Source organism: Empidonax traillii, unplaced genomic scaffold, assembly GCF_003031625.1.
Source record: "Empidonax traillii isolate 1590-97213 ecotype Southwest subspecies unplaced genomic scaffold, ASM303162v1 scaffold3:size4013460, whole genome shotgun sequence".
NCBI classification, from domain to species: domain Eukaryota; kingdom Metazoa; phylum Chordata; class Aves; order Passeriformes; family Tyrannidae; genus Empidonax; species Empidonax traillii.
In genome coordinates, this window is record NW_020955196.1 from 2872433 (window position 1) to 2894102 (window position 21670).

Sequence of the window (21670 nt, forward strand, 5' to 3'; positions counted from 1 at the left end):
ATCTTCTTCCACAGGGTTACAGGGGATAATGGCTTAAGAGTTCACCCCTGTTTCCCTATGGAGGTCCCTCCCCATGGGAGAACAGTCCTTGATAGACTTCTCGGCATGGGTCTAGCACGGATCCACACACACACGGATCCCAACATCTCACATGGGCCGTCTCGCTCCAGCATGAGATTTCTCAGGGTCGCAAAATCTTCAACAGCAGTATAGCAGTATGGATCCACACACACATGGATCCCAGTATCCAACCTGAGTCGTCACTGCTCCAGCACAGGTTTCCCTCAGGGTCACAAATTTCCACCAGGACTCTGCCTCACTCCAGTCCTTCTCGTGAAGTCTCGGTTCTCTTTGATACATCCACAGACTCCTCTATCAGTCGCATGGGGGGTCTTCTTACTCCAACAAATTTTTACAAGTAGCAGGGATTACTTTTCAGTTTTTTCCCTGCTGAGGAGAGAGAGCGAAAAGGGGGGGGGGAAAACAAACCCCCCCTTTCGCACTTTACTTTTCTTGCTGCAGCTTCAGCTGCCAGCTTTGACTTTGGAAGCTCCGTTATCTTTCGGCTGGAATTCTTCCACAGCAGTTTCTGTCCAAGCAGTTGGTCTTTTAAACTTTTTTTTTCTTCACTCTCTTACAAGAGAGAAGGGAGGACTTCACTACTACACCTGCTCCCCCCCACCCCGGCCCAAGCTGGGGGGAGGAGGGAGTCTGGCCCTGCTCAGGCCCGCTACTCCTGTCCCCTACATGGCTGCTGCCCCTAATTTCAACTGCGCCAACAACCTTCTCTTCCGTTTTCTTGAAGATGTAATTAGCAAAGGCGTCACTGGACTTTTGATTGGCCTTTTTGTCCGGAAATTACCTGGACAAAACCATCCTCAGCCCCAGGGATGGGCTGGTGGGCAAAACCACGACACATACATAAATGCTAGTCTTTTGGAGCTGTGTTTTGGAGGATACCATGTAAATCATAAACTTACTGACTGCATCGAAGCAATTGTTTAAGAGCGGGGAAGAAGACAGTCCTGCCTGTTACCTTCATATATTCCAGCATGATACAAGTGTTCTTTAAAACTTGCAGTACTGAAGAGCTAGATCTCACTGTGAAGAGAAGCCTGGCAAAGTACTTAGGTCATGCTGCCTCTTTGTTCAGCATTTCCTTAGAGCTGCTGAGGGTTTTGCAACGTTAAAAGTGATTATTATGGGTTCCCACATCTGGACTGTAAGATTTTTACCTCTCTCTCGTATCAATCATCTTTTGTCTCTGTCTTTTCTAGAACATGACTTCAGCAGACAAAGAGTTTGCAGAAGACAGCAACTTTGCACCAAAAGCCAGCACCAGCAAGCTGCCGACAGACGCATCTCCTGATTCCAAATGCCCCATCTGCCTGGATAAATTTGACAATGTTGCGTATCTAGATCGCTGCTTGCATAGGTTCTGCTTCCGCTGTGTCCAGGAGTGGTCAAAAAACAAGGCAGAATGCCCCCTGTGCAAGCAACCGTTCTTTTCCATTTTCCATACAATTCGTGCTGAAGATGACTTTAAGGAGTATGTACTCAGCCCTTTAGAAAATAGCTCTTTTGCCAGCCCTGATGGCCGGAGATTTCGTTATCGTACTACCTTAACAAGGGAACGCCGCAATCGCAGTTCCCCTTCCCGAAGGATGCTGACCCCTCCAGATAACGGGATGTTGTTTGAAGGGTTGTCAAGCGAACCAGTGCGGCACAGACACCGAGAGATTCATCAGATGATGAGGAGGCTGGCCTCAAGGAGACAGGCTAGCGCGGAGGGCAGATCCCTGCGGCAGATCCAGGAGGAGGACATGATCAGCTTCCGCAGAGCCCTGTACCGTACCGGTGTGCGTATCCGCAGCATTCAGGACGGTGGCCGCTATCGAGACATCTCAGCAGAGTTTTTCCGCCGCAACCCTGCCTGCCTTCACCGGTTGGTTCCTTGGTTGAAGCGAGAACTGACAGTCCTATTTGGTGCCCATGGATCTTTGATTAATATTGTACAGCACATAATCATGAGTAATGTGACTAGGTATGATCTGGGAAGTCAGACCTTTGCTGATGATTTAAAGCCATTTTTGCTGAATCGGACAGAACACTTCCTGCATGAGTTCATCAGTTTTGCTCGTTGTCCTTTTAACTTAGAAGCATATGATCAACATGCCAATTACGATTGTCCTGCACCATCGTATGAGGAAGGAAGCCATTCAGACTCATCAATTATTACAATATCTCCAGATGTGGCATATTCTCAGGGGCCAGATAACAGTTTGTCTGTGCCTGGTCTTGGTCAGGCCCCCTGGGATGATGAAACTCCAGGGCCTTCCTATTCCATTTCAGAAGAGGTTCGTGCAACCATAGCTTCTCCTCTGGAGTCATCAGAAAGTTCTGATGAACACTCTGCTACAGGGAGTCAAAGAACAAAACTGCAGACTCAGTTAGAGGCTAATGCTGACTCAAATGACAGTGACTCTTCCTCAGACAATTGTGTCATTGTTGGGTATGTAAAGCCATTAGCTGAGAGGACACCGGAAGTGGTTGAGCTGTCCTCAGACTCTGAGGAGTCCATCAGGGAAGAGAAAAGGGAAGATGTCAAGAAGCAGCGGCCAGTCCAGTGTCACAGCTGGAGTGACAGTGAACAAAGCAGGAGCTTCTCGCCATGTTCCCCAGAGTATAAGGAAGATGCAGGTAGTTGTAGAAGCTGTTTGTCTCCTACAGTTGAGAAGACAGAGTCAAAAGAGGATGAGAAGAAAAAATGTAAGGGAAAAGATCTGCCTCCACGGGACTTGAGCTGGAGTCCCTCTCCAGGGAGTGACACAGTATGTTCCCCTTGGAATCACAGGAAGGGAAAGTCCAGAAGCCCACAGTCTTGTTCACGGAGCAGTCGAGGCAGTCATGGCCATCGGTCTAGGAGGGAGCGCCGTAGCAAAAGCCAGCTTAAAAGGAGACGATCAAGAAGCAGAGATAGCAGCAAACACAGGAGCAAAAGAAGCAGCAGAAGGTCTAGGGCTCATGACAACAGAACCTCTCTGAAAAGCCAAAGGGGCTCTCTAAGTGGTGAGAGCACTCCATCCAGAGAAGTAAGCAGATCACGATCGCGTAGCAAAGGCCACAGTAAAAGGAGATCAAGAAGTAGAGACAGTGATCGCTATTATGTAAGAGACAGTTATCAAAGTAGACATCAGTGGGGTTCTGCTTTCTGTAGTCGAAAGGTTTTTGGGGATAGCTATGAATCCTCCAGCAGGAGGAGGACACGATCTAATACTCTCTATTCAAGGCAGTCTGCTAGTCCAGAATACAGGATACGGTCGTTTATTGAAAGGACAGACCTGCATAGCCAGAGGGGACTCCATGAGAGACACTATTACTGTTATGAAAGATGCAGGTCGAGGAGTCGGTCAAGCAACAGGTCAAGGACTCCTTCTGGAGGAACTGACAGGATGAAAAGCGAAAAGCCTGGTGGAAAAAGGAAGTACAAAACTCGCCACCTAGAAAGTGCATTCATGGAGAGCACAAGTTTGGAAAGAGAAAATGACCCCAAGAAAACTTCCTCAAAATTCAGTGACTGCTGCAAAAATGAAGATAGCCTGTCGGACAATCGAGCAAGTACCGAGACAAAGCGTAAAAAAAGGAAGAAGAAGATGAGGAGTCCAAGTGTGGAGATAGTCTATGAGGGAAAAGCAGTGGACACAACAAGACATCTTAAAAAGAAAAAGAAAAAGCATAAGAAGAAACACCGGAAACATCACACGAGTAACTCAGCACATTCTTCTCCAGTGGTGATCACAATTGATAGTGATAGTAGCAAGGAGCCAGAAAGTACTGAATGGGACAGTGGTGTTACTTGGACAGGCACAACTCAGAGAAATGAGAGGGAAAATGAGTCTCCATCTTCTTTTTTAAGGACAGGGTGTGAGGAAACTGGAGGAGCAGACAAAAAGTACAATATCTCTACCACAAGGGAAGACTCAGATGGTGACATTACAAATCCTGATGTCAAACTTCAAGGAACAGCAGCTGATCAGAGTGTTACCACAGCAGATACCCACAGTAACACCTCTCACACAGAAACTGTAACCAGCTACGTTCAGGAAGCACCAGCAGCACCTTCCAGTCAACTGTCTTCCCCCAGGATTTCCTTCCTAGAGTGTCCAGAGAGACAACCATTGATACTGAGACTGCCAAAGAGACTTGTCAGCAGATCCTCTTGGTTTGATTTCCCAGAAGAAAAAATGTAGCACACTTTCCACAGAACATTTCTTGAAATTGTGAATTTAACTACTATTTTTTCCCCTTAAGAACTAAAATATCTAGTAGGATTTCTGTCTGTTAAAAGATGTCTGGGAAATGTGTAAAACCTTTGAATGTGTATGCACTTTTAAGTCAAAGAAGATAGAATATTGCTAGTATGTAACTTTAAAAGTTGTTTTTAGAAGACTGTTTAGAAATTGTAATTTCATAAAGCCATTCACAGAGTATTTCAAAATTTTGCTTAAACCAAATGACAGAAAAGGAGCCCAAACCAAAAGCCAGAAGATGCATTTTATGGGGATTGTTCTCCTTAGACAGGGGAAAAAATGTTTAGTTCATAAGAAATTGTACAGTCTGAATTCCAGTATCATTTCAATCTCTTTGGTTTAAGCTGGTCTCTGCTGAAAAGTAGTCAGTGATTTCTACAGAGATCCTCAGAGGCTTCCAGTAATTTTAAGGTAAGCTATGTCAAAATCTGAATAAAGCAATAAGACTTCTTTTTTTCTTAAACACATTTAATATGTGCTCCGTGTTTTGCAAACAGAACATTTTGTTTTGGTTTTGGGTGTCTTACGTTTACAGAGCATTGGATGTTTGTGCAGTTAGGAGTAGTCGAGGTTGGAAGAGACTTCTGGAGATCGTCTGGTCCCTTCCTTCACTGAAAACAGGAACTGTGATCAGATTGCTTGGGATTTTTTTCAGTTTTAAGTCTTCCCAAAACTGGATGGCCCCTCTGTGCTACCCCTTCTACCATTTGAGTATTCCCTTGGGAAACATTCTTTTTTTCCAGATTTATTATTTTGTTATTCCTCTCTCTGCAGCCTGTGCGTTCTACCTCATGTCCTGCAGCTGTGCTGCTCTCAAGGAGTCTGTTTTTCTTCTTTATGCCCTACCACTGCATACTTGAAGACATCTGTCCTGTCTGTAGCCTTGGTAAGAAAGCAGCTGCTCTCAAACTTCTTGCAATAGCCAACGCTCCCCCACCTCAGCACACCCTAGATGTCCTGCTGCTTTTATGTGCAAGGCACAGGGCTCCAGGCAGGGTCTTGTTCTTCGGCTCTGTCCCTTCTCTGTGCACAGCAGTAGCTCTCAGGACTGGATGAGAAAGATACCTTCTCTCTCTCCTGTATTACTGCTGTCGTGAGTTTGGTGGGTTTGACCTTGGCTGGTTGCCTGCCATGTACTCTCCAAGCTTCTCTGTCACTTTGCTTTCTCCACAACATGGGGGAGAAAATAAGGTGGGAATGCTTATTTGGGATAAGGACAGGGAGATTACTCTCACTGGCCAGATAGACTTGGGGACAATTAGTGTCTTCTATTGCCAATGGAAAATTGAGTAGGTTGATAAGAAACAAAGAGAAAACTAAAACCAATTCCCCCTCTCTTCTTCTCGACTTCACTCCTTCATTCCAGGCTCTTCTACCTCCTCCTCTCCAGCTATGCAGAAGGATGGGTAATGGATGCTGTGGTCAGGCCATAACATTGTCCTGCTGCTCGTTGCTCTGTACACTGTTCCTCCGCTCTAACGTGGGCCCTTTCTACAGGGTTGTGGTACTCCAGGAACAGACTGCTGCAGCTGCCAGAAAACCTGCTCCTGTGTGGGCTCCCAAGCACAGTCTGCAGCTCCTGCCAGGCGATCTCCATGGGCGTGTCCCCCTGCTCCAATGTGGGGCACCTCCAACGGGAGCAGGCCCAGTTCTGCTCCAGTGTGGTCCTCCGTGCGCCGAAGGGGACAGCCTCCCTCACCATGGTCTTCATCAGCCCAGAGTGCCCAGGCTGTGGAGAAGGGCTGCTCCTGCCTGACCAGTCACTCGGGTTGGCTGAGCCTGAGAGAGAGTCAGGAGTGATGGCAGTCAGTCCCCCCACTCTTGCTCCTCAGAGCATCCCTGGGCTGCAGGAGTCAGACTGGTCTCTGCCTTGGGATTAGAAGGTTTTGGGGAGCACAAATATATGAGGGAGATGGGTCACTGGGAGGCCTTGGGGCCACATGGTGGCAACTGTAGCGGTGGCATCACCATTGTCTGTTCTGGAGGAAATGTGGGCGTTCCCTTTGTTCTGCTCAGCCCTAACAGCCTCCCCAGCTTCTGGGGAGGGAAGGGTCTGGAGGGGCTGGGGTGTCCTGGGCCCCAGTGGTGGCTCTCAGTGACTGTGGATGCATCTGCCTTCAATGGGAAGCTTTGGTCCATTCCCAGAGCTAGGGTATCCTTGGCAGTAGTGGGTCTTCTCCTTTGGAGTGTTGGGATAGAGGCTGTTGAGTGGGCAGGGCAGGCAGACAGGTGAAGGTGTCACACTAGGGAGAGTTTAGATGTACAGCATTGACAGTGATGATGTGGTTGGGAGCCTCTGGGTGAGGATGAGGGGATGGAAAACAAAGCAGATGTTATAGTGGATGTCTTCCAGTTGCCCAGCCAGGATGCCAGTGCTGAAGACTTCACAGGCAGTGAGGAGAAACCTCTGGATTGGCAGCCCTTGTTCTTGTGGCAGATTTCAGCTTCTTAGAGATGAGCTGAAAATGCCACCCTCTGTGGTGTGCCAGTCTGAAAGGCTCCTGAAGTTTGTGGGAGAGAGCTTCTTGTCATGAGTACTCTGGGAGACAATTAGGAGAGATGCCTTCCTAGATTTGCTGATTAAGGAATGGAAAAGGCCTGGTGGGAGATGGCATGGTCATGGCTACACTGCTTATGAAATTGTTCTGCTTAAAAATGTCAGTGCAATGAGAAAAAAGAAGAGCGGAGTGATAGATTGGGTTTTAAGAGAGCAAATGTTACGCCACCCAGAAGTCCCTTGGCAATCTGCTCTTGAGGGCTTAGGAGCTGCATACTGCATGGGATCTGCTGCAAACACTGGAAAAGAGCAAGCCATCAAAAGCATTATCAATACTTCAAGGAGACATTTACACTGCAGGGAAACTTTATCTGTTTTTCAGGACATGCATTACTAGGAAATCGTTATTAAAATGTTAAGTGTTGTTCTCTGTGTATAGGGCAGTGAACAGAACTGAGGAAAACGAGTGTGCCACAGGCAGCCATTGGTTTGCAGTGCTGCTTTGTATAAACCAGCTCATCACTCCTGCTGCACCAACCTGCAAAATGGGAGTAAGCAAGTCGGCTCACAGTGTCAGCTGCTATTAAGCAATCTACTGCTGAAAAGAACTGTTGTGGTTTAACCCGAGCTGTGGCAACTAAGTACCATGCAGCTGCTCACTCACTTTCCCCTGCCCTGGTGGATTGGAAAGCAGAATCCAGTTTAAAAAAAAAAAAAAAAAAGTGAACCTTGTTGGTTGAGTTAAGAACAGAACTGAAACAAAGTAAAATGTTATATAAAGGAGAGAGAGACAATCCAAGAGAAACAAGTGATGCACAATAAAATTGCTCACCAGCTTCTGGCTGATGCCATACCCAGAAAGACCCCCTTCTGGGTAACTCCACTAGTTTATATACTAAGCATAACGTTCTATTGTGTGGGATATCCCTTTGGTCCATTTGGGTCAGGTGCCCCAGATATGCTCCTGTCCATCTTTTTGTGCACTTACTAGCAGAACATTAGACACTTAACAGTCCTTGACTCAGGGTAAGCACTGCACAGCAACAGCCAAAACATCAGTGTGTCATCAACATTATCATCATACTGGGTCCAAAACACATCTCTGTACCACTACTAAGAAAAAAATTACCTCTATCCCAGCCAAAACCAATACGAGGACTGAGATGCATTAGTCAGCTCTGGGTAGGAATGAAACACTTCAAACCTCTTCCAGAGTTCACCTGGCATAATTTTGTAGGCTTAGGCCAAAAGACTTCTGTCAGCAATGGGGCTGGATTTAATGACCCACACAACCTTGTCGGGGGCTGTTTGACTTTCTGGGGATATTCTGCCTAGTTTCCAGGTGCCTTTTGAGAGGGCATCTTGTCTGCCAGCCCTGGGATACCTTGAAATTTCAGGAGAGATAAGAAAGCAGATAAACCCATCAGGGTTATCTCCTGCTCTACATGCATGTACAGCATGTGGAACTGAGACCTTGTTTGAGGTTCATTCTGTAAGGACAGATAATAACCCAGGGTGCACTGCACAGGGCTCTCCCCCTTTAGCATCTGCTTGCTGTGCTTCAAATGAGTTCTTAAAGTTCATCTCATTATAGTGAAATTCTATAAGAAGCATGTTCCTGTCTCTAAACTGGACTGGAATCCAAAGGCTTGCTGAGGCATCAGAAAATGCTGCTTCTGATGGTGTTCATATCTACTGAACATTTTATTAGTTGGTACATGAGTCATCAGTGTCAGAGATTCTCAGTGCCTCAGTTTTCAGACATTTCAAGTGTCACTTCCCAACAGGCTAAGACTGTACAATTCAGTAGGTCTCATAGCCTTTGCTACGGCATGACAGAAGACCTGGAAATGACCCAAGCCTAGCTAGGCAGCATGCTCATCTAAGTACGTTTTCAGTGGCCTCTAAAAGGGCAACTAAATTAACTGAAGGAAACCTCCCTGATTAGCAAGGGCTGTTGGAAAGTACAGGAAAAACGCCCTCCATGGGATGCTCTGGAATGCTTAGTTCTAAAGAATTTTTTGCACAAGATGAAAAGTGACCCAGTGCACATCCAAGTTACTCTTCAGTCCTGATGAATAACGTGAACCCATGTGTGTGTGGTAATATTACCATTTCTCTTTGGAAGACCTGTAGCCCTTAGAGGTCAGGCATCCAATGTGTTATGCACAGAACAAGCCGCAACTAAGTGACAAGCTGCATCTCAAGGCACTGAGATGAAAATTAAGTGCACAGGAGCAAAGAGATGCAGAGCTGTGAAATAACTGTTTTTAAGATCATTCACCTGGCAAAACATAGCTGGGATGGTAACAGTTTGATCCTCAGCCACCACCATGAACTAGGTCACATGGCTCCTTCAAACCATGGGGCTTTGTGCCTTGAAGTCATAGTAATTTCTTCTCCATCAGCTGAAGAGGAAAAAATAAATGTATGTGTGTGTGTATGTCTGTACACACCTGCATGCATTATATGTTTCTGGGGAGAGAGGGAGAGAGAGAGAAGGAGTAAGCTGACAGGTGCCTGTTGTACCGTAGAAGAGGAGAGCAGAAAAGCAAAGGCAAATATTGTGCACCTCCTGCATGCACTTCTGTTTCTTTTTTTGGATATATGAGACATGAAAGAAAGGAAAAAAAACCCAAACAACAAACCACTGAATGGGCTGGTGCCATGCAAGATTTATGAACCGCTAAATTTAGAAAAGTCATTTTGCTGTTGCTGGTGTATTGCAGGCTCTTGTGCATGAGTCAGTAAGAAAAAACCAAGTCACTTCCTTTCTGAAAGCATGTACAAGTAACATAAAATATGTTCCATTAATCTTTTCAACAACTGAATTTACTCTGGATAAACAAAGCATGTATCAAATTACATGCCCCAGAAAGGTAATCAGCCTTATAAAATGCTTTACAGCTCTGCATTTCTCATTATTGTATTGCAAATAGTTTTCTGAATGGAAAAACTGTCCAAGCAAAATGTTAAACAGCATTCATTTGTCATTTTCCTGCACAGACTGGGCAGCAGCCTGCTGGATCTCAAAATATGTGGTCATTATGAAGCTTGTATTAAACTCTTAATCTTTTTTTCTCCTTCTTTTTCTCAGGTGGTGTTGCTTTGTGATGGGTAATTTCCAGCACTCCTGCTTCAACTGGCACAGGTGAAAACTCAGCAGGAATCACATAGGTAATTAAATACAGTGGATCATCATAAGCTAGTGATCAAGCTGTCTTCAGGTACTGTACAGGCAACCTCTACTGCTTTACCTGTAACCATAGATGTTTTTTCACGGGGAACAGCTGTGCTCCAGATCACACAATCAGGATCAATACAGAAGAAAGCAGTATTTGTAGGCTGAGGCATTAATGAGTGGAAATAGATTTCATCAATCCTATTGTATTGGGCTTTTTTCAAGAACAAAAAAGGAAATCTCTATAGGTCAGTTTTCATGGCAAGTGGATGCAGAAATAACTCAGTAAGGCTCTTTGACTTTTGCTTTGAAGTGGGTCATAGTCAAACAATTAGATTAAGTTGTCCCTTCCAGGCTTTAAAAAAAAAAAAGGTGAAAAATAAAGCTATGAAGATAAAGAGTTCACCAACAAAGCAAAACCTCATGTTGTGTAATGTCACAGTCTTTTGTGCAGGCATCTGAATTTCAGAGTGTGAAGAATTTATTACATAGTCATTGTTACACACCAGGTGCCATTGCCCACTTTAAAACTAATGCAACAATTCCAGCACTCTGAAGTATGATTAAAGACCACTAATTTTTTTTTTCATTCCATATTTTCTAAATTTTTAATGTGAGCTTGGTTATTTACTGTCAGATTTATAGGGTTGTATTTATGATACTTTCTGGTAGGCTAAGCTAGGTTGGACTGATTATCCCAGGAATATGAATAATCCTTGTTTTAACATGCCAAACTCTATGCTATTGTCAGAAATTAATTGCTCTCTTTTTGCACAGGCTTATTGATTGCTACAGAGCAGTGGTGGAAAACAATACTGGTGTACAATTAGAGGAAAACAGCCGGCACCACAACGAAGATTACCAAAGAACAAACCGATGTCACAAAATACCCTTATCATGTCCTGTAGTGAAACAGGCTCTACACAGCACTGAGCAGACATGTTGAAAATAGTATGCAGCATAATATCCATGTTGTAACCACCGCTACCAGAGAGGTGGTTTCTTATAAAAATGCCTCATTATCACCAATTACATTATCATTATCAGCACCACTTCCATATATATTTCCTCCGGCAATATTAGTGTAACTGAAAAAATGAAATTTAGCCTCTGACCATGTAGAACTACTCTGTAATAGCAAATCAGTTGTTCTGACTAATTATGCTGAACCAGAGCCCTGCCATCTTAAGTATACTTTCTGGGCATTCTTTCTCTTCACCCCATGTCGTCAGACTGCTGGATTTCTAAATTCAAAGAACCTATGTATTGTGTGGAGGGAATTTGGGTGAAGTGTGAGTATATAGGAGAGTGTAGAAGTAGTGTTGAAGAATACATTTGGTGCAGGTGGCTCGATGTGCAACCTGCTGGTTGAGCTCTTGGAGGCAGGAGCCCCAGCTCAAACCTCAAGCAAGAGGCCTTGAACTGCTGACCCTTTGCATAACAAAGGGCACAGGGACCAGGGGATCATATGCCGCAGCCCGGGCGAGGGAGACGGAGATGGACGACGCAAGGGTTCTTGTGCTCACTGGGAGATTTTTTTAGCAGGCAGCCAATATCCTCAGGGGAAAATAAGTATGCACCCGAGAGGCTGCGACACAGGGAGGTGTCACCTGTGTGGCATCTAAAAGTGTCATCCCCGAATGAGGGAAGCACAGGGGTTTATATAGGGTTCGGCACAGAAGGAGCCAGAACATGGGAGGAGTTACAGGATTGATGTGGGGTACAACCAATAGGAACCGTACAATGCGCGCGCCATAACTATCAACCAATAAGATAACAATTCACCTCAGCTATGCCCGCCTACACTGCGGCATAATCTGACCTATCATAGCTAAGGGATTTTCAACCAATCATAAAACTGTATTTCATGAGGGGAATAAAACCTATACCAATATATTATATTTATAACTTCTACAATAAATATTAAATATGTTAAATTTTATTAAAATGTCCATTAATGTCTGGGTGAGCAAAGTCCATGGCCATAGCAATGAACAAAGAGTCTTTTTAATATTTTTCGTAGGTTTCTTTCCATCGGTTAAACTCTTCTCTGTGCCTCCACAATCATAACGTTCAGAGATGCAGCAGGAGCCAAGGACCCCTAGACCTTCCTGTCCTTAGACTGTGAGGGTATAAAAGCCCAGGGTTTCCTTTGTTTGGAGTTGCTTCTCAGAGGCACCAGCTCAAGGTGTTATTTTGTTACTTATTATTGCACCATGATTAAATTATTTTAAGGATCTAGTTGGCTGTGACTTTGCTATGGGAAACCTGGGATTGAGCTGTTAAGGAAACTAGTCTGGCTGTGTGAGTGCAGGGGGTGTAACTGGGAGGGGGCCTGGGTTCCAGCTCAGTGTGTGAGAGTGACTGGCTGAGTGGCTCCTGGATGGTTGGACAGAGAAGTTTCCTTAACAGTAGGAAGGAACATTTCTTCCTTATGCACAGCACGGGACAATGAGATAAATCTGTGTACCTTTCCTTCCTAAAAATGGTGTCTTAGGGAGCTAAAAGTTTTATAAATTTAAGTGGATTTAGGACGACCGATGGCCTCGTGTTTATCTGACTGCCTTGGCCTATTTCCCCTATTGAGTGTTTGTCACTTGAATATTGTGCTATTCAGTGTGATTCTAGGTGGATATGGGTGTCTAGGTTTTTATCTGAGTGGAAGTTATATATGTATGTTGGAAGATCTGGGCTTCTTCATTAGAACAATTGACTTATTACGGTTTCAGAGTTTAAGCCATCTTTTGGCATCCCAGAGTCTGAGATAAAGAATAGAGAACAGAAGCAAAGCTCCACTTCTTGCCAGGAGGTCACCAGCTCTTCTGCAAGTTCCTTGTACACTGAGTGCTTAAATGGTGATCTTAAGACCACAAAATAACAGTTCATAGTCTAATCTCTAGTGGTTTCCAGAAGTGGTCACCCAGTCTCCACAGATGCTAAAATAGAATTGGTTAGCTAAGAGTAATGCAAGATTGAGGAAAGTTTATGGTATCTCGGGCATCTGCAGCACAAGATCATCCCAAACCAGCATTATGAAATGCAAATAGCTGAATAACTGTTGTAGGATACATCACTCTGCCTGGGCTGTTTGTTTTTAGTGGTATTTTGCATAACCTGCAGTTATGTAGATGCATTTGTTTACACTTAACGAAGGTGTTCCTGAAGGGACAGTGGAGGCCTTGCATGGAACATCTTCTTCTCTGTTGAAACATCATAAAGAAGCTCATAAATAATACATTTTATCAATGATTAGCAACATCTCTACAAATGCCTAAGAGCTGCAGAGCTGACATTTTCCCTCTGCTCTCTCTTCTCCTATTTCATTAATCCTTTTCTCCTTTTAGCACCTTTCCCAGTTTTTTTCTGCATGTACCCTAATCTTCTCCAATATTTGATAGATAGGGCAGTATGGGCAGAGCATGAATTGTGTGAAGGTAATATCAGAGCCCTGAGGGCATTGCATTCCAGGCCTCTCCCCTGTGTCTCCTCCATCCTCACGCAGTGCAGCCATGTAGTCTGGGGTTGTGTTGCTGCGAGCAGAGGTACCGGGGGCTGTGCTGGAGGGTTTCCCCAGCACCTGGGAGCTGTGCATCAGCTCAGCCCCCCTAGTTTGTCCTTGTGCCCAAGCTCCTGGCTCCTCTACCAAGCAACCAGCTCTTGCCAACTGCCAGCATTTCATGGAGATGCAAACTGGTTCAGCTTCCAGTTACTTGAGCTTTGTGCTGCTTGCCCTGAGTCTGGCTGTGTGCAGCTCCACCTCCAGCTCCTGAAGTACTGTACTGCCAGTGGTACTTAACATTGTTCAAACAGGAGAAGCTGGAATGTTGTCATAAGAAGGTTTTGTGTCAGCCCTGCCATGCTTTCAGGTTGTCATTCTGTGCAGCCCTTGACTAAAATGGCCAGGGAGGCAAATGTCTCCACAATGATGGATACTTGAAAGGCCTTTTTCTTTGAATTGTGTGGAATTTCGTAGCATTTTTGTAAGTAATTTTCTTCTCTTTTAGTTTCTTGTGTGATGTTTGCACAGCACCAGATAAAAATGTCTCCTCTGTCCTCACACCTTCTTCTCCTGGATGGACACAACTGCTTGACTACCTTTATGCATAGTTTTTATCTCCATCTCCTTCTCTTAAGCCTTCTCGTGTTTCCTAGTTCCAGTACAGCCTCTGCATGATTAACTGATCCATCTTCATCAGGTTTCCATCTGATTAAGGTATTGTCACAGTGTATAAATACAGTGCTCAATGGACAATAGATTTTAAGAGGTATTACATATTGCACACCCTGGATTTATAATAGTTACTTTTTATTACTAGCAGTATTAATCTTTAATCTCTTTGGCTGCTTTTCTTTCAGGAAAGCAAGAAACAGAGCTGAGAATTTTATCTCCAGTACACTTTTGATCTTCTTGCTTCCAGTCTGTGGTTATTATTTGTGCAGTCTGGGTATGTGACTGGTGAATTCTGGTGAACTGGTTGTCTGGGATATTGTAGATGGCTTTCAAATACACTCTGTACACCTTTGAGTGTACTGGTGTGCACATTTCCAAGCCTTTCTAGAAGTATTTTGATTTTTGACTCATGGTCATGGACTAGTCTTGGTCTTTTGATTGTGCTGAAGTCATGAACAGAGCTTGCCAGCAGCTGGCAATTCTGTTTCCCAGCAAGAAGTTTTCAAGTTTGGTTTTTCCACGTATTTGAGTGAAATGGTGGTTTTTTGCAAGGCCTTGCAAGGCCTTCGTCTGTCTGAACTGTTCAGCTGTACAGCGATGGAGAAAGTACCTCTTCTTTTGCCAAAGGGATATGTATCTAATACTCAAACTGTTTCTTTCCTGGTCTATCTAAGCATCCACGGGAAGAGTCTGGACAGTGCTCTCAGGCACATGCTGTGATTCCTGGGGTTGTCTTGTGCAGGGCCAGGAGCTGTACCCAATGATTTTTGTAGGTGCCTTCCAACTCAGGATATTCTATGATTCTATGACTTCCAAATCCACATCTCACAGCACAGGAAAGGAGAAAGGTGATCTGATTTCTCAGCCAAGCCATGACAGCTTGCATTCAGGAGAAGAGGCTGGGAGACTGATTTTTAACAGGGACCCAGTGGCACCATCTCCAGTCCAGCCCTGACTCAAGCTACCGATCAGCCTGGACTGAGTCAGGAAGAAACTCTCATGCCAGATTTCTTGCATGCAAGCTATTAAGTTCATGTATTATAGGAAATTAAGGTTTTCCATGGGATTATAAAGCTATGGCTTTGCCTCCTCCCTCAAGACTGCATCTCAGCTTACACTGCAGCTTTTATGAAACTTTAATTACTTTGCAAGTAGTCTTTCTAGTTCTGATCACTCTTAAAAATGTAAACAAGCAAGAGTGTCATCTGTTGAAACAAAAGTCAATCAGCCAGCCTTTGCTTCTCAGCTTTTGCTACCCAATCTGTTATGCCTGTCACAACAAGTTGTCAGACTGTCACAATAAATGGCACAAGTTTAGGATGTTGTTTTGTTTAGCTTTTGTATGAAATACTTTTGAGCACATTTTAGTAGAGGGGTATAATTAAAGTAAAGCAAATGAATTCTGAAAGAGGGTAATAAGTTACAGGTAGTTTAAAATTGTTATAATAGTATTTTCTCCTTAGTTTTTGGTTACTTGGAAGGACTGTAAATTGTCACAGGTGGTTCCAGTTGGGAATACTGAGGAAATAAATATTGATTAGAAACTTAGTTCTTGAAAGCCAGCAAACTAAGAATGTGAAGATTTCACTTACTTACTCAAATTACTAAATTGATAATTACTGCTCTTATGCAAGTTAAGATAGTGCAGTCTGCCAAATACTCACCCCATTAGAGGAAGAAAATCTGTTGTGTTTCAAGAAATAAAAATACCTAACCATATTTAAAAATTAGTATATTTTCCATTAAGTGTTGCTCTTCTGTCTGATTTCCACAGAAGTCTACCATTTTTCTTTCCCTTCTTTTTGACATCCTGAAGTAGTCTTGGAGCAGAGATGTAATTTTGATTTGACTTCTCACTACTCTTACACTGATGTGTCTGTGGCCCTTTATAAGGGCCCTCTGTGTCACCTGACTCTACTGCCATCCCTTGTGCATTTTGACATCACTCAGCACTGTCAGAATCAAACCCTTATAAAGCCATACTGTTCAAATCCACCTTCATCTCCCAAACCATCACCATCAGCTGCACAGGCCACTTGTCATTCAGATCTATGACCTTGGTCAGCCTCAATCCCTCCTCAGCTTGAACCATAGCAACCTCTTCTTCCAGACAAATGCTTTCAGAGGGACTAAGCTTCCCTCACCGTATGCAGAGGACTTCCCATCCATGTCCTTGAGTTTCTCTGTCTTGCCTTTCTTATACAAAGACAGATATTCACAGAGCTCTGTGGCTGTGCAGTGTCCAAGCAGTGTTCAGAGCTCAGGGAAGCTTCTGCTGCTAAATTGTTACCTCCCATGAAATCTGTTTCCTTCTTCTCTACTAGTTTTCTCTGTTACTCTTTTCCCCATCCCATCCTTTCTTCCTACAACCAACACTGCCAAATATATAGACATGACAAGGCAGAATAGCAATCTAAACATTTAGATTGTAATTTTTTACATTAAATTGAATTTAATCTTTGAATATATTTCTCTTCTGTGTTTTGGGTTTCTTTTTTCTAGTCTCTGTTATATTCAACTAAGGTTGTTCATTTACAGAATTGCAGAATTGCTGTGATTTGTGGGCATCTCTGAGATCACCTAAATGATCCATCAAAGTGCAGTCTGATGGAGCACGTTGCCCAGGACCATGACCAGTCAGGATTTTCAAATCTCCAGGAATGAAGTCTTCAGAACCTGTCTGAGCTCAACTGCTTGACAACCCTCGCAGCAGAAGTGGAGGGTTTTTTAATGTTTAAATGGTATTTATTTTGAGTCAGTTTGTGTACTTTGCTTCTCTGCTCACTGGATACCCTTCTTCCTCTGTCTTCGTTACTCCCGTGTCGTTTATATACACATCCCCCTTGCCTTCTCCAGGCAGAACAATTGCAGCTCTCTGAGCCTCTCCTGATAGACAAGTTAGCTAAGTTATTGCACAAGAATGGATGTAATTCTGAAATTATGTTAACCCAAAGCACAGAAGATCGCTACTCATCCAAGATGGCCTTCTGCCTCATCTGATTGACTTCTCACCTTTGCGAATTGCTGCTCCTGTGCCCTAAGGGAGTGATATTCGACAAGTGACCAGCACTGGACCCCATCACCTGCAAAAACATTTTCCCAGGGAACGTTACTTACTAATTCCCTGAGCAGCCTGAATGAAGTGTGCTCTCCTTGTGTCCAGAGTTGATGTTTTGGTGTCACTTTTCCTCCTGTCTACAGAGATTTTAAACTTCAGTGGTGTGAAGAGGCACCAGAGTAAGCCAAAGTCGTGTTGAAGAATGAGGAGATAACCTATCTGGATATCAGTGCAGATTGTTTTAGATTAAGAATTCCCTGTTTTAATAAAATTGTTGCCATTTATGAAATTTGAATTGACCTCAGTTTTCTTGGAAAATTGTTTTCTGTATTTTGTTTTCTCTCATCTTGTTTTGTCTGCTACAGCCCAGTGTTTGACATTTGTATGATTTTAATGCTTTAATTATGGCTTCATTTTGATCCTGTCAGAGACCTAGAGATGGTGAGTTTCATGTATGTTTCTCACATGTTCCTTGCAGAGCTGTTGTAATTGAAAAGAAAATACCATCATTAGGATTTGTTATAGTCAAAAGACCCTATATATTTTTTAAAATATAGTATTTATTAAAAATGTAAAAGAAATTTATTAAAGGCAAAGAAGGAAAACAGTGCTCTGGGAGACCAGGGGAAACTCCTGTTCCACCAACGGTCTGCCCCGAGGCAAGCCCACACCCCACTTTTTATACCCCCCTCTATCTCTTCCCCTTAAGTCTCTTTCAATTTCTTTATTGGGTTTCCTTTCGTGGGCTCCCTCGATATTGGTCCTTGCTTTCACAGGCTCCATCTCGCCACCTGAGCTCAGCCAATGTTTTGGTTAGACCAGTGTTTTGGTTAGACCATAGTCCTCAGTGTCTGCCATCTGTAAATTTCTAGAGAGGGTAAGTCCTTTCCTTTGGTTCTTTGCTGTTTCATTCTATTCTGCTTCCCTATAAGTCTGCTCAGATCAAACACTTAAAAAATGACAAGACATAACATACAAATTCATAGCAGATTATACCTATTGCTCCTTATTACCTATTACAGACACAACACTGTGGCTTGGTATTTGCATTCAAACCAACCACTAACATTACAAATATAATTTGATTAGCAAATTATCCACCTTTGCTTTTATTAACTATTACAGATTCACTTTACAAAGATGAACATTACCAGGAAACCTTTTAATAAGATAAAAATTAGGCATTTTTCTCATTTTCTCTATGCATTGTTATGAAAACGAAGTTAGAGACATATACACCTGGCAGTCTGGAGCTGCTGTCTAAATTTGACCCGAATTTTTGATTTATTTTGTTTATTCCAAAGCTTACTTTCTTGAACATGAGGATATAAGCAGTCTATGCTGGATTAAGATTACCTCTCCATATCTAAGAGCTTATACCTCTAATGATTCTTATGCAAATGCAAATTAAATATCTAAAAGTGCAGACACTCGTACTCCTAAATACAATCCATCCTGTTTGTAAGAAGAGGGGAGAGCTGATCTCAAGAAAAACTATTCCTTAATCTTCCCTGAGCTGGCCAGTGTGTCACATTGTTTTTGGCTGGGCAGACTGGGTATTAGCTTTTCTGTGCAATGAAATATTTTAAGAATTGAGTGCAAAAGCTCCTTAAGTCCACAAAGTCTGCAGTCCTGCATCTCAGTACGGAGGAACATTGTTTTCTCAAGGAGAAACTATTCCTGTTTGACAAGGTGTGTGAGATTGCAAATACCTGATTTCAAAAAATGTCAAAACCTCAAGAAACGCTGTCAGTGCACCATGAGTTTTTTCCCCTATTTTTTGCCTAAACCTGATACAAAATAGGGGGAAAACTAGTGTGTTGACAATGCTTCCTGAGGTTTTGAGGTTACCTGAAGTCAGATATTGGCAACCTTACAAACTGAAGCCTGGTACAAAATAAACACAGTCACCAGCCCTGTTCTTGGCTTTTATGTGGGGGAGCTGGATAGGATTACAGAGTAGTTAGTGCCTGTTCATCTGAGGAAAGACTAATGAGCTTAGCATCAGACCGGTTACTTCTTGGCTGTGCAAAGCTGAGACCCAGTAAAAGCTACCAGACATTGTTTTCGATAACAGAGAAAACCCTTCAACAGAAACATTCACTGTGTGTGATTCCCCTTAACATACTTGTGCAGCAGCTCTTTCTTGGTAGTCCTGGTGACAGAACATCCGTTAGCCATGCATTTGCAGCTCCTTGTGCATGGAGGAAGCCAGCAGGAGCAGGAGCATAACTCTTCGTAATAGTTGGTTTGTAGGGAGTTTGTGGTAATTGTGGTATTTGGCACACCACAGCACTGATCCCTGAGAGCTTCAAGAGAATAATTTCAAAGGACATTTTGTGACATCAGATGGCCAGTGGAGAAAGAAATAAGCACAGCAACAATGGAACAGTTCTGCTGCTGTCACTGTGAGGCAGACAGAGAAAAGGAGAGAAAGGAATATTTGGCAGCTTCAATAATACAAGCTTATAAAAGAAAAACTCCAGAAAATGCCATGGCCAGCACTCCTGTTTTCTAACTAAACATTACAATGCTCTTGAAAGCTTGTCCCATAAAGAAGCTTAGTTGTTGCAGAAATCCTTAATTTCTGCTGCCTGGTGCTCCATATTATTTCATAACCCATATTATTCAGAGAAACAGAATCTGTTCATGTGCAAGGGAAATACCATGCTCCAAATGATCATTATATGAACAGTGGACCAGAGCAAGAGTTCTAGAGGGTATTAGCAAGTCTAGTTCCTTCCTTTCATAACTCCCACTTGTAAACTTCTCTTAAATGTATTACTAGCATGTTTCTGAAAAGCCAAGCATTTTTGAAGTGTGTCAGACTGCACATTAAGAAATCTGGAAACACTGGAAATGTTTACAAGACTGTCTCAAAGTTTTAGTAAAAGCTTAGCAAACCTTTCCAGTGAAATCTGTCCTTTGCTCAGACGTGGTGAGGGGAAGTCTTTAATCAGAATAATCAGTGGCTTAGCAGAACTCTAATGTATGACTTTAGTTGTAGTAGATTCTGTAGGAAAACCAGGATCCTAATCACTTCCTAACAACTCTGACACTGACAATGTCTTGTTAGAATTGGTTTGCTTGCTACATTCCCCTTGAAAGTCATATATGAGCTTGAAAAAATTGCTGAATTGTTTCTGCAAAATACGAAGAAATGTAACAAATTTCTTTAAAGTATAAGGACTAGTGAGGTGCTACGATTTTTAAAGTTTCTAAAGTTAGTAGTAAAAGGGTATGTTAGTAACTGTATTTTTATTGTTTTTTAAAATTTACTACCTTTTTTTCTGTACTATTATTTTGAACATGTTATGCTGGTAAGCTCTGACGCAGCACCATTACTAGAAGGAGATTTATGCTTTTTTACATCTCTTTACTGACAACACAAATATGATCTTTTATGTGATTCACTTGGACAAGACAGGAGTTTTCTGTTTGTCCAACAGGAAACTTGTGAAACGCTGTGTAATGGGTGTACACAACGTGTCCTTCCCTTCCATTCCCAAATTATGACTGCTCTAAATCTGTGTATGTAGACTTTAGGAAATACCACTGGTTTTGGTGTTGGAATGAATAATGAAGTGGAAGCTGGAATATTCCCTCCATGTTCTCTTACTAGCCAAAGTGTTCATCTTTGTGCATGATTTTGTTCCAGTAGCTGCTGTTTCTCATCGGGTATTCAGAGGGCTGCCTTACCTAAGTCAGGCTTAACTTGGTTAGAGCACAGTGCTACTAATGCTGCGGTCATAGGTTTGATCCCTGCATGGACCATCCACTTAAGAGTCAGTCTGGACTCCATGATCCTTGTGGGTCCCTTCCAACTCAGAATATTCTGTGGTTCTGTGACTAGCAAGCAATGGCCTGATATGTAGGTATGCTTACATCCCTGAGCTCTTACTTAGGTCTTTCTGTGGGTGAAACTTTTTTGCCTGCTCACTCGCCTTCAGGTAAGGCAAGCAGCGCAGGTTGCCTGAAATGTGGTGGAAGGGAACAACTGACTAGAGATGCCAGACTGGAACTGTGGCTATTGAACAGCAGCATCTTAAGATGTTTATGAAAAAAATCCTTAGTTTCTGTAGGAAACACACAGAGGTATGTCTCTCCAGGAAGAGCACTGGGAAGGAAAATAGATGTCTTTCTCTTTCCAGCTGCTGACCACTACGGGCTAACCCACAAAATACATATGCCATGATCCCAGGAAGAAATTTTTGTCCTCTTTCCCATCCATCCTCTCTCCTTTGACTTACTTTCTTACAGAGCAGAGATGTTCCCATGGACAAAGAGAAGCAATTTCGCCTGGTCCATGCTGCTGCAGATGGAATGGTAGAGAAATGCACACCCCTGCTCTAGCATCTCCCTCCCACCCTCTTAGTGTCACTCTGGGACCTGCTGGGGCTGAACTTGCACTGAGGCACAAAGGAGAGTGAGGAAACTGAGAAACAAAGCGCTG

At 43.2% G+C, this 21670-nt stretch overlaps 1 protein-coding gene and 1 long non-coding RNA gene across 3 annotated transcripts in view; both read left to right on the forward strand.

Moving 5' to 3' along the window:
* The window catches only part of TOPORS (TOP1 binding arginine/serine rich protein), a 7328-nt gene extending 2555 nt beyond the window's left edge, over positions 1 to 4773 (forward strand). The window contains exon 2 of one of the 2 annotated variants that reach the window (XM_027911022.1): positions 1278 to 4773. In XM_027911022.1, coding sequence (XP_027766823.1) covers positions 1278 to 4250 — 2973 coding nt within the window. In that variant the 3' untranslated portion in view covers positions 4251 to 4773. The remainder of the gene's footprint in view (positions 1 to 1277) is intronic. The other variant, XM_027911083.1, reaches the window with a different exon arrangement.
* A 10225-nt stretch (positions 4774 to 14998) lies between these two features.
* LOC114073382 lies at positions 14999 to 16905 on the forward strand. The gene is made up of 2 exons (XR_003574321.1): positions 14999 to 16219; positions 16698 to 16905. It is a non-coding gene; the product is annotated as an uncharacterized LOC114073382 (long non-coding RNA).
* Positions 16906 to 21670: the final 4765 nt, after the last annotated feature.